The sequence below is a fragment of the Myodes glareolus genome, chromosome 6 (genome assembly GCF_982192425.1).
Source record: "Myodes glareolus chromosome 6, mMyoGla1.1, whole genome shotgun sequence".
In the NCBI taxonomy this organism is placed as follows: Eukaryota; Metazoa; Chordata; class Mammalia; order Rodentia; family Cricetidae; genus Myodes; species Myodes glareolus.
The window spans coordinates 114,688,138-114,701,864 of record NC_142031.1 but is presented as its reverse complement, the minus strand read 5'-3'; the positions used below and the strand labels follow the sequence as shown (position 1 = coordinate 114,701,864).

Here is a 13,727-nt window from a genome sequence, read left to right as displayed (position 1 = left end):
CAGAGCACTACAATTAGGAACTAGAGACTCAACTGTCTATAGCAAGCTGTCTGTTGCTTTTTGTAAATAACGTTTTATGGAAGCCAGCCTCTTCTCTAGTGGTGCCCATATTGTCTATAGCAACATTGGCAGAATGGAGTAAATGCAACAAAGACCATATGGCTTCTGCAAAGCCAAGAGATTTACCATCTGGCCCTTTACAGAAAACGTTGGCCAACTCTTGGTTTGAGACTGCCATAAAGAACCCTCTCTAGTGGCTGCACCCGGTGGATTAACACATAGAAAGTGGGCATTTGTAAATCTCAACAGTAAACTTCAATTTACTCCTCACAACCCTGGCTTCCGGAAGAGTCCCTTTCTTAGTGCCCACCAAATACTTCCAGAGAGAACAAAGTGACCCAAGGGCTGCCTATCCTGAAGCAGCAACCAAGAGTGAAGCTTCCTGAAGGGATCACAAGAGAACGACAAACCCACTGAGGTTTCACAACGGACACCGCCTTGAGAAAGACAAAAGACTCTACAGCTCAGCCCTGAGGTTCGTTTTCCACCTCAGAATCTGATCTACATTAACGAATGTCTCAGGCGACAGAGCAGAGGGCAGCCTCATTTGACTCCCCATTCTCCTGCAGAGTTCAGCTCCATGATAAATGACAGAAAGTGAGCCCAACTTCATTGGGACTTGAATTCTATATCAATCCTAAGGCTACAGTAACAACTAGCAACCCCAACCCTGCCAGCCTAGCTGCCCTCCTCCCCACTACTGCTGGGATAGCTAACTTTCATGTCAACACAGCTAAAGTTGTTTGAGAAGAGAGAACCTCAATTGAGAAAACCTCAGATTGTACCAGATTGGCCTGTAGTACATTTCCTTGACTGATTGATATGGGGGACCGATCTCATTGGAGGTAGTGCCACCCCTAGGCTGGTGGTCCTTCACTCTTCAGGCTGTTTCTGGTCATGGTGTTTACCACAGCACTAGAAAACCTGAACAAGACAACCACCTGCACCTCTACTCTCTTCTCTCTCACACAAGGGCAGCTGGTAGGACAAACTGGATTGTCAGCCAAGGCATGGTTACCTAGGGAGAAACGGACACAGTTTCCTTCGCACCACCTCTTCTGTGATATACAATGTGACAAAGTGGGGGAAGCCTAACTTTTTCAAGATACAGGGAACTAGCTCAGAATCCAACCTTGTCATTTAGCAGTTAACATGACTCTCCCAAATGTACACAAGTCAAAGACACAGTGTACTGTAGACTCGGTGCAGCAGAAGCCTCACTAACACAGAATGGCATGGATGGGCCATGAGCTAAGGCTTGTCTCAGTTTGCCTGTGATATGGGGACAGAAACAGCAGTCCCACAGGGAGCGGCCATAGGCAACTGCTTAATCCAGGTCTTAAACACATACTATGGCTGCCTGGGGACCAGCCTCCAGCATCAGCTGGACTCGGGGAATCCACACAGTCAGTGGACTATGACCTTTTCATCTGAGGGGGTGAAGGGAAAAAGACACTCACACACTCTCTTGACGGTTTCCTTCCGACCTTTTCTTTATTCTCCTATTACATTCTCTAGTCTTTAGTTTCCTAGTGAATCCCTTCTCTCATTCTTAATGTTTTCCTTCTAACTCTCTCATTCGTTTTGTTGTTTGGCTTTTTTAAGGCAGATTTTCTCTGTGTATCTTTGGCTGTCCTGGAACTCACCCTATAAACTAGGCTGGCCTCGAACTCACAGAGATCCACCTGCCTCTGTCTCCTGAGTGCTGAGGATTAAAGACATGCACCACCATGCCCGGCTGTGGTTGTTTTGCTTTTTTTTTAAAGATCTATTTGCTTGCTTGTTTGTTTGTTTATTATGTAAGCATATATGTGTGCATGCCAGAAGAGGGCACCAGATCTCATTATAGATTGCTGTGAGCCACTATGCGGTTTCCTTTTTTTTTTTTTTTTTTTTTTTGGTTTTTCGAGACAACGGGATTTCTCTGTAGTTTTTGGAATCCTCTGTCCTGGAACTAGCTCTTGTAGACCAGGCTGGCCTTGAACTCAGAGAGCCACCTACCTCTTCCTCCCAAGTGCTGGGGTTAAAAGGCGTGCACCACCACCGCCCAGCTTCCTTCTAACTCATTTTAACTCTATCTTTATTCTTTTCTCTACAGCTTATATACCTTATCAAAATCTTTCAGGCAATATAAAAATTACAATGTGGTTGCATTCTGCGAATGTTTACAAGTGAATGATTACAATGAATACAAGTTAAAAACAGCATTTTTCCCATATCTTTTACATGATTAAACATTTTACATATTACAGGTGAAAAACAAATTAGCCTAAGAACCCACGTACATTCACATCCAAGCAATTTGCTATGGATTAGGAGTGTAAGCAAGCAAGGTGTTCTTTCACTGGCAGGCTGCATTTTGCGGTTACAAGGAAAGGACCATCACTTTATTACTTATCCTGAAAGGTAATCTTACAAGGACCCTTAAAGGAAACACAAATCTAAACTTTTATATACAAAAAAAGTATTAGCCAACTCTACTTTAAATCTTTAGGATGCATACCCACTCATCAATAGTTTCTTCTGTCGGGAGATTGATGGCAAAAATGAATTTATCACCTTTGATCACCAACCAACCCTAGCAAGGAAAGTACATCCAAACTCTGTATAAACCAACCTTATTATTATCAATTAGACAGTACAACCTAGGGAGGAATCATCTTCATAATTATCCACAAGTAATCCAGTAGAATGAGATGCTCCCACGAGATAAACACACTACACTACAGGCCATGTATGTACTGTACTCCCCACATTCACTCACACCATGCCAGATACCAGAGAAAGACAGCAGCAGCAAACATGTAAAGGTACAGCAGAAGCAATGCTATTCTGGAGTCTGTGTTCATGGGGGCCTTGCTATTCAAGATTCACCCATCAGAGATGTGCCTCCTGGTGGCTGACACCTGAACTTCAATTGCCACCTGCTATTCCTTGGACACAGCCACCAGCAACAAACATACTCAGGGCATCACAGTTATTTATTAAATGATTTCAGGTCTATGATTAATAATATAATTTCAGGGGGCTGGAGAGATGGTTCAGAGGTTAAGAGCATTGCCTGTTCTTCCAAAGGTCCTGAGTTCAATTCCCAGCAACCACATGGTGGCTCACAACCATCTGTAATGGAGTCTGGTGCCCTCTTCTGGCCACCAGGCATACACACAGACAGAATATTGTATACATAATAAATAAAATAAATATTTAAAAAAAATAATATAATTTCAGGTCTATATTAATAATATAATTTCAAATGGAAGAAGCTCAAGGTTGCTTCTGAATAGCATCAGGACCTAGAAAGCAACGAGACACAAAAACTCAGTCTAGACTAATACACACTTACAGTCACATGGTTACTCTTGTCACAGGACTAATGAAAACTAACAAATACTATTCAAAATTAGCAAATATTATACATATAATCCAACAATCGGGGGCCAAGATAAAAGACTGAAAGTTCAGGGCCAACCTAGGCTACACAACCACACCCAATAAATAAAAAAAAAATAAGGGAATGCAACCTCCACATAGTTATTCACTGGGTACTTGTCTCGGTCTTTACTCAGAGTCTCTTCTGACACCATGCTTCCATTACAGTCCTCCATCAATCTTGACCCTAAGCTCAATGACCTCTGCTCTCAACTCCTTTAAGTGAATGGCCCATAGAAAAGGCTAGCTTAGGGGCTGAAATGGAAACTTTTATAATTTAATTAAAAAAAAAAGAAAGAAAGAAAAGGCTAGCTTGTACATCTGCCACTACCCAAGATAATTACAGTAGCTGGTCAATCCCCACTTCCACTCTTTGTTCCACAATCACTGTAGGAAGATCTCTGGGGCACGATAGTGCCCTTCTGCCATCCCAATACTCAGGAGGCTGAGGCAGGAGAACTGCAAGTCCAAGGGCAGCATTATTGAAAAACCAAAGGCTAGGGATGTAGTTCACCAAATGTTTGATCCAGAGAGCAAGAGAGAGAGAGAAACTCTAAAGAGACATATACAGCTAAGTAACATCTCATACTATCTCCCGCTGTCAGGGTGCCACCGTTAGTGTCAGACTGACATCCGTGCTGTAGCTCAGCACTCAGGGCAGCCTGGAGAAGAGCACCAGAATCACAGGCAGACTGTGAACAGGGATCACCTCTGTAAGCTTCGGAGGGCCAAAGGGTGCTAACCAGCCATGTCTAGAAAACAGATGCAAGCTGGGTTTGGTGGCTCACACCTGTCATCCAGGGCTTGAGAACTGAATTTGAAGCCTCACTAGGCTACACAGTGAGTTCCACGTCAGCCTGACCTATAGTATGAGACCCTGTCAAAAAACTAAAAAGCAGATAGAATTTTAAGTGGACTCTCCATAGAGCAGTGGGGAGATGGGGGAGACTCAGGTCAGAGCAATGCCACTGCCACTGAAACATTCCTGCAGAAGACATCCCCATTCCTAGCCCAACACTCACTTTCTCCTCTTCCTCATGAGCCACTTTCCTTCCTCCTCGCAAGCCATCACTCCCTAATTCTAACAGCACGCCTGACCCAGGCCCTTATCTGCTGGGGTAACCCTACCTTCTAGGAACCGTCTGCACGTGACCTGCAGGCTCGCAGAGGCCATGGCATCCTTGTCCTGCTACTTCATGAAGCTTTCTTGACTTCAGGGTTAGCACATTCTGCAGTGTTACTTAATAACTGAGTAATTCCAAAATGGAAAGGGCATCCCAGCCACGCTACAGACTCAGGAGGAGGTCCATGCAGGTGAGTATTGCCTCATTCAAACTACCTTTAGTTTGAATCAGTGAGATTAAGAAAGTGAGAAATTCCTTAATAAAATAAACACAAGACCTAAGTGCAAGGCCCTGAGCCCATCCCGCCCTTCACCTTTCCATTCCGGGTCACCATGCTTTAAGGGCTGCATTAGTGCAGTTCTCACTCAGCAGAGCCGATTCACTTTTCCTGCAACTACGCACTGCATGTTCCCAGCCTTCACCAAGACCACACCGCCACATGAGTGGCACTGGAGAGCAACACAGGAACACGCGCCATCTAACGTAAATACCCAGTCTATTTAGTCAGTCTTCCCTGGTACTTCTTACTAACTGTTTAACATATATCACTCAGAACTGTAAAGTACATGCATATGAGATGCATGCCAGTAGCTGCTTTCCTACCAAAGACTTTCTCATGGGAATGTAGCTGATTTACCTCATTCTCTCAAAAGGTATGTAGTATCTACTGTGGAACGGAGCAGTAGTCACTGCATTACGACTGAGAACCTTTCTCTTTAAAATGCAGATGTCCAAGTGTGCAGAGTGTAATAGGAATCATGAAGCTGAGTCGCAAAGACTTGATGCACACATGCAAATGTTAGCTAAAGATGGAGTGATTTCTGCTCTTGCTAACTGGCTGTCAGCAATATTTCCTTTTATGCAATAATTATTAGATTTCTCTTATTTCAAGTTTTATAATTCTGGACAACAAAAGAATTTTTAAAAAATTCACATGCTTATTTGATCTGATTGTCCCACTTGAAGCTCTCACTGTCACGCTACCTCAGCACTGACCAACCCTAAATGCCCGTGGATGAATAAGAGCAGTTCCCAGGTAGCAGGAAGAGGGTGCACCTTCCTCTTTCAATCAGTACATATGGCTCAGACTGTCTAACTTCAGATTCAGTTTGCCAGATAAGAAGAAAAGATAGCTCAAGCCAGGCATGGAGACATGGGTCTGAAAGGCTAGTGCTAGGGAGGTGGAGGCAGAAGAGTCACAGGTTCTAAACCTAGGCCAGCCTGGGTTCAAGAAGAAGGGGAAGAAGGAGGGTAAGGAAGGAGGAAGAGAGTTTTGAAAATCCCTCAGTTGATAGTGTCATATTCCCAAACATTCCACTCCTCTCCTCTCTGAAAAAAAGCTCTCCATCACAGCACTGGAGCAGAAGGAACAGGGATGACGGCTCGCGTTGTCGGTAGCTAAAACCTTTAACATGGAAACAAACAAGGCACCTTACCTTATACAGCGGCCGGCGCACATCTATGGGACAGTTCTGTATGACCTCATCAACAACATCCGAGATGGACTCCATAAAATCTGGGTTGGCGAACTAAATTTTATAGAGATAGAAAAGAAACGCTATACATTTTCCTCAAATAACACAAGCTTTTTTCAGACGACATTTTAAGACTTTGTTTTTACATTTAATTACATGTGTAGGTGAGTGTGTCTGAGCGTGAGTTTGTGCACATGAGTACCATGTGTGCAGTGACCAGAGTGGACATCATCTCCCCTGGAGCTGCAGGTGGTTGTGAGCTACCAGGCACGGTGCTGGAACTGAGCTGGGATTCTCTGCAAGAGCAGTCCATGCCATGCCGTTGCACTGGGGCATGCTCCCAGGTCCCTCGGCCACATTTCTTTAAAGGTAACCAACAAATACACAGTTTCCTAGAACTGAAAGTCCATTACATGAAAATCAAAGGATGTCAAAGGAATGCGCACGGCCGACCATATGTGCATGGAGCGATGTGAACATGACACATGTGCGTGTTAGCAAAGGGAAAGTACCCATCAGTCACCGGGACAGGCAGCCCTGCTAAGGAGAGCACAGCACCTCACGCACACCAGCTACATGGCATGCAATGAGTATTGGCACAACAGGAAAGTCAGTCAGGCTTTGAGAGGAAAACGTGCTATAGTGATGGCGGTGGCGTTAGAACCTAACAGTCCATGCAACAGTCACAGTGAGCAAACAAATAAACACCTTTGGGTCCAATGGCATGAATTAAATGTACGAAAGTATGAGCATGTCAACTCCAAATACACTTCAAAACCCAGTTCGTACTCCAAGGTCTCGGAGAAAGGAGGGGACATCCAGTCATGCACCAGCTGGGCATGCACTGGTTTAGAAGGACAGTCACAGAGCTGGACAGGCTTTGTCCTAATCCCACTTCCATGCAGGGGCCAGTGTACACCAATCTCCAGGATTAGTGACGTACATTACCACCGACCCCTTACGGTCAGTTTCAAATCCATTTTCTCCTATTGCTATTCAAAGTTTTCCTCATCTCAAGGAGGATAACCCAAGCTTGACTGTTGAAGCAGGTAAGTCGATAGCAAGGCAAACCAGGCAGCCACACAGCATGGGGAGCTACCATGTGAAACAGCCAATTGCTCTCTGGGCCCCTGCACTGAGAGCTGCTCCTGGTGCACACTAGGGGGCAGCATTGCTCTACATGCACTGTACTCTGCAGCCTCAGGAGACAGCTCTTACCTCAGGGTGAAAGAATATTTCCGGTCCCAGGAACCTTTCATAACCAACATCTATAATGAACTTTTTCTGGTTGATTGCATTGATCCCCGTGTACTGTTTGATCCACTTCCGGGGATCCATGTCATACTTAGCAAATTCTTTGACAATATCAGGGCAAATGTAACAGTACTTCTCCTGTGTATACACAAAAGGATATCACCAAGCATTAATAATCGCCAGTGTCTCTGCCCTCTGACAAATACACAGGAACCCATACATTACAGACAGCTGAACCCACCTCTGCTACACTGTAACCCATGGGGCTGGACTGTCAAGTTTGTGTCTCGCTGTCCTTTGGCTCGGACATAACCGTGTTTGAGCGGGTAAGTCTGCTTTCTCTGTAACTTGGTTCTTCATCACTACCAAGCCCACCTAATTTTGTTGCCATATTGTCCGCAATAATACCTCTCTGTAAACATCAGCACCTTGTCTCCATCCAGATTTTACGTGCTCCCTCGGGCTCCCTCTCTGGTACCTTCTCACCACTGCCCATGTCTGGATCAGCAAACTAAGCTTGGCCTACTCTAGAGTACAGTAACCAACCACATCCTAATGTGTGTGCGTGCATGCATGTGCACGAGGGTGTGATACAGAGGGAGTGCCCTCTAGCTTCCTGCTAGACGTCTGCTTGCAGGGAGATCCCTGGCCCGCAACATGCCTGAGAATGTACCTTGCTGGTCACGTGTTCTAAGTCACTGGAACTACATTGGAGATACAGTCAATGAAATACTTGGATCCCGGTCAGAAATAATCTAGCACTGACTGAAGTAAACAACATAGGATGGCAGATACCACAGAATAAAAACAGAATCAGGTAGGAGCACTAGGGTTGCTAATAGATGGCCGCCACTGAAGAAAGGAAAACAGAGGCTACGGGAAACCTTGGGAATACTTTAGCCTACAGAGGAAGTCTTGGGACACTTGGCAAACCTCTCCGCAATGGAGAAAGGATCAGCTCCACCTTTTGCTTTAGCACAGAGAGTCTCCCCAATCCTGGAAGGTTCAGGCTCAGGATGCAGGGGTTAGTGGCGCCCTTTTTGTAAGATCCTGCCTGATATCTGCCCCATCCTGAAAAGATGGTTTTCAACGAGTATCAGCCAAATGTGGAAATCTTGTCTTGTGCATCCTTACATTCAACCAGCCTCGGGAGATGCTCAGCTGAGAGGAAAACAGCAGGGGAGGGGGCAACCCTCACTCTCCCCACACACACACAACTACCCTGAACCTCAAAACCAGAGAAAGGAGATACTTAAGGTCACACCCCACCTCAGACTCTTCTCCAGATCCAAACAGAACCCTTCCTCCTTTGCTCTACAGAATAATCAGCCTTGGACTCTTAGGAATCTCCTTCATTCTGATTTTTTTCATGTTTTGAGTTTGATAGCTGAGAAGAAAATTCCTTTAAAAGGCTCTGTAACTGCTATATCCAAAGCAATACAAAGACGGCCAGGTCAAGTAGACACTCTAAATAATGACCAAAGAGCCACTTTGGTTCTTTTGTTACTAAAGATTCCTGTCACTGGTCTAGTGTTGAACCAAGGTCTGGAGCCATGCAGGGGGATTGTGTTCAAGGATGCTAAAACTCAGACTGGCCTGGTTCTGAGATGTATTCTCAGGGCACGAAGGCAGGCAGGCACCACAGGATTCCTGACAGCTATGCTGCTGCTGTGACTTGCTCCTGATTCTAAAAGGAAGCATGGAGGGAGATGTGGAAGCAGCGTGCAGCTAATTGAAGGTTTTGTTTAATTAGGCTCCAATTAAATGATGCTCTACTGCACACGCCCGTGACTCAACACCAACTATCAAGTCGCTCTCTGTAGAAGAGTGCACTGAGCCTCAAGTCCCCAGCACACTGAACTCACTGGTAAGACAGTCAACGCCACACTCTCGGGGGATAGGAAGAGAGCAGGAGGGGGATGACGGGCATCGAGGGAACATCCAAGCACCATTTCTCTCTCACCCCCAAACCAGCCAGGGTCCCTTCTGTTTTTACCTTAATGGCTTTTGCGGTCTCCAGTGACTGCTCAGGAGGGATTCCCACCTCCCTCTCCCTTAGCAGCTGTTGAATGAAATACGTAATATCTCTACCTGCAATTGGGATGTGTTTGATGCAGCTTCCAATTACATAACCTTCTGCCTGGAGAGGAAGAGGAGGCAGGACAGCCACGTCAGTAACCACAGTCCAGAGCCAACTGGACCCAGGAGATTCCCAGCCACACCTTCCCAGCCTCCCCTCTGGTCGCTGAACTAGTGTGTAAGGGTTCCCATTCAAGAGGCTCAGAGTCTAAGGTCCTTTTAAATGACTGCATCTGCAGTTCTATTAATATTTAAAATTCTAAATGACCCCAATAACCTGAATCTCCATAAGCAACCAAAATGTTGCTTTCATTAGGAACACAGGAGAAACTGCGGTTTAGTTCACTTCTAAAAGACAATGCTATCTGAGAGAACAGTAACCTCAACAATCAGGTTTTCTAACTAGACAGGAAAGACTGTCTATATGCTGCTAAACCAACTATAAACCTCCTGATTCAAAGTCAGCGATGAGGCCAGGTACAGAGGCCTGTGATCCCAAAACAACCTGGATCCAAAACCCTGGATTCAGACTTCCAACCTTTATGCCTAGTGTGAAGAAAATACTCTGAGGGCATTTATAGTGTAGATAAAGCAAAACCCTGCCTGCCAGATATGTGCCTTATGGCAGATACTACAAATTCAACAAATGGTTCCACTCAGCACACTGAAAAATGACATTAAGAAGCTGACCAACCAGTGGCATCTGCAGACCGGTGTGGCTCAGGATCTGCATTCTCCCTGCCGCCTTCCTTAGCTACTGAAGGCATGTCTGTGAGGGGCCCACGGGGAGTTCACAGAGACTCTGCTACCGACTAGCAGGGCTAATGCCCACAGCACTACAGTCCCCTCACTGACCTTTTGTGGGCACAGGCTTGCCACAGAAGCCGCAAGCCTGGCCACCCATCCAGCTTGTCTGCAGAGACACAGACTGGGGACACGGGTGGTCGGGTTTCACACTCTAGCACTTCACAGCTTCTGGGCCACAAGGCCCAAGGGAAAGAGAGGGCATGGAGGTGAGCCACTGCTCACGCTGCCGGTGTGCGCTCTTGGCACGGAGACAGATGGAGCCACCGATAAGCTGCAAGGACCGCCTTCCCAAGGCGCCCTGGGCTTTTGGTTCATGGTCCTAACTTCTAGACAAAAGATTTGGCCCTTCTGCAAGGTACAGGTATTTGTAAAATATTAAATATGGAGATAAGAAGTACGGACAGGCGATTAGAATATTACCTTCCTACACCCTGACTCTTCACAACCACACTCGGCCTCACAGACACCATTGAGCACTAATGAGCATGCAGCATGCCACATACCCGCAGCAGGAGAGTCAGCACTGGGTCACTTCAGGACCACACACCTGCTGTGGGACAATGGTCTTTTATCTTGTCACTTGTATTATGTTCAATAAAATGCTGATTGGCTGGTATCCAGCAGGAAGTAGAGGAGGGGCAATGAGAATGTTGGGAAGAGGGAAGTGCAGGCTGCAGTTGTGACCCAACCACAGAGGAAGATAGCAAGAATTATGGGCTAATGTAAGTTATAAGAGTTAAAAAGTCTGAGCTACTAGGCCTATCAGTTTATAACTAATGTAGACCTCTGTGCAGTTCTCTGGGACTGAATGACTGCAGGACCAGGTGGGACAGACACTTCAATCAACACACACCATGGCTTTAGATAATTATTTTTCAGACTATTTGACCGTAATAGAAAAAAGTGTCATTAAATTTATATGCAAAATATAACTTTAGCATTATTTATATGGTATAAGTTATACCCCAATTTAAAATGTGTACATGTATATACATACATCTGTGTCTTAACCAAAGCCTGAAAGACAGTGCAGTTGATAACATGGTTGTCTGAATGGGTTTCCTTATTGTTTATAGTTTTACCCAAATTTTCAGTAACAATTTTTGTAAATGGGGAAGAAACTAAACTACGACACAGTAAAAAGTTACCTGGGTTCTAGGTGTAACGTTTCCGGCCACATTGGTGCTGAGCGACCCTGGACAAGTGAACATGTGACTAAAGAACAGGCATCTGCCTCGCCATCCACAGTGTGCGGATGATGGGAACCAAATGCACGCAGGTCTGGGGCCACACACCTGCAGCTGCCCTGCTGCTCCACATCAGATGGGCAGCCGGAAGCCAGAGTGCGAGACTGCTCTGAAGGACCCCAGTCTGGCACACACTCTCCCATGGAGAGGACACATGGGCAGGGGTGTGAGGGTGAGAGAGACTTGGAGTGTCCTTCCTGGCCATTAAGGCTTTCACAACATTAGCCTTTAAGAGACACAAAAGCAGCAAAACGTCGCTCCTTCAGTTACTGAACCAAAATTGTGACTATCGCTTCTCAATTAAAGGAAATGCACTTGTTTTGCCTGGTTTTGGCTTAGTTGTGCTTTTGTTTGCTTACTTTTAGTTTGTTATGTGTGCGCGCACATGAGCATAGATGTGCACATACATGCTGGTGCCTATGGAGGCAGGTGTCGAAATCCATGGGTTTGGCTGAGACAGGGTCTCAAGTATCCCAGGCTGAACTGAAGTTCAGGAAACAGCCAAGAATGACCTTCTGAACCGCCTGTGTTCACCTCCCAAATGCTGGAACTATAAGTATGTGCTGTGGAATATCCCTTTACACTGTGTGAGGATAGGTCCATGTGATTGGTTTAAAAGCTAAATGTCAATAGCTAGGCAGGATTCTTGGGGCACAGAGAATGCTGGGAAGAAAAAGGGTAGAGAAGGCAGAGAGATGTGGAACAAGTCAGACACACGAAATGGAACAGAAGTAAAAGCCATGTGGTAAAAGGCAGATAAATTTAAAAAATGGGTTAATTTACGTTTATAAGAGCTAGTTAGGAACAAGCCTAAGCTATAGGCTGAGATTTAATAATTAATAATAAATCTCCATTGTAATTTTCTGTGAGTTGGTGTCCCATAAAGAAAAATCCACCTACAGGTATGTGCCACCTCACTCAGCTTTGGATTTTTTTTAATATCCTAATTTGTATGTTCAGAACAGACGTAGGGGCCAGAAAAATGGCTCAGTGGTTAAGATCAGGCACTGCTCTTGCAGCAGGCTGAGCTCCTGTCCCCAGCACTGACAGCCGACAGCTTACAACCACACATAACTCCAGTTCCGGGGGTTCTGATGCCTCTGGCCTCTGGGGGTAGCTACAGTCACATGCACAAACCCATAGAGAGACATATCCATATAACTAAATAAACCTTTACAATTTTTTTCAAAAACTTAATCTTAAGGACTGTAAAATGGTTTAGCAGATAAGGTGCTTGACCTGACCTGATACCTGAACCCACATGGTAGAACAAATGAACAGACGCCCCCAGTCATCCTATGACTACTACATATGATCATGGCATGCACTCCCATGCACATGGTAGAATGAATGAATAGAATCCCCTATTTGTCCTATGACTACTACATATGATCATGGCATGCACTCCCATGCACATGGTAGAATGAATGAACAGACTCCCCCAGTCGCCCTATGACTACTATATATGATCATGACATGCATTCCCATGCAAGCGTGCACAGACATATATTATTTTTCAAAAGCGAAAATCTCCGAATTTAAAAGGAACTTTATATATTTATGTGTGTGTTTATAACTGTAGTTAACATTGTATCCATGGTTACTGAGGAACCTAAGGGGGGTGATTAGGAATGACTGACTTTTCACTGTCACTAGTTGATTTTCAGAAGAATAATTTTTAAATAATTTCTTGGACAAAAAGAAAGACACAAAAGTCTCCTGAAATTGGAGTTAGGAGTCACTGCCTTGCCTTCTGCAAGTCAAAACATGAGCTCTCTCTTTCTTAGCTCTTGAATACATTCAGAGGTAAGAGCAAGTTCTCCAAAGCCCCGGCTGATCAAGCCTTTCACTGGGCATGCTCTGACCCTCAGCTCTGGCCTCCAGAATCAGGTCTGGCCGCAGTAACTCGAGTGATGAGTCAGGACACCAATGTGGCACCTGTGGGAATACAGCAGAAACCTTGGGGCAGGGGAGAATGACTACAGAATCTGTTCCATGATTTTGAAACTGCCAAAGGCACAAACATGGCCATCTTTTGAACTCTTTAACACCTTCCGAGGCTTTCTAAATTTCTATTGCCAAGACCAGGTACATACTTTTTTAATCCCAGCACTTGAGAGGAAAGCAAATGAATCTCTGTGAGTTCAAAGCCAGCCTGATCTACACAAGGAGTTCCAGGCCAGCTAGGGAGACCCTGTCTCTGAATAAAAAAAGGAAAGAAGAAAAGAAGAGAAGGAGGGAGGGAGGGAAGG

General features: G+C 45.2%; 1 protein-coding gene across 7 annotated transcripts in view; it reads right to left on the bottom strand.

Moving 5' to 3' along the window:
- Nucleotides 1-13,727, bottom strand: part of Actr3b (actin related protein 3B) — a 102,568-nt gene that overhangs the window by 19,295 nt on the left and 69,546 nt on the right. For 6 of the 7 annotated variants that reach the window (XM_087907529.1, XM_087907526.1, XM_087907528.1 and 3 more), the window contains 3 exons: nt 9,339-9,482; nt 7,307-7,480; nt 6,050-6,142 (listed from right to left, as the gene is read on the bottom strand). In XM_087907529.1, the coding sequence (XP_087763655.1) occupies nt 6,050-6,142; nt 7,307-7,480; nt 9,339-9,482 (411 nt within the window). The remainder of the gene's footprint in view (nt 1-6,049; nt 6,143-7,306; nt 7,481-9,338; nt 9,483-13,727) is intronic. The other variant, XM_087907527.1, reaches the window with a different exon arrangement.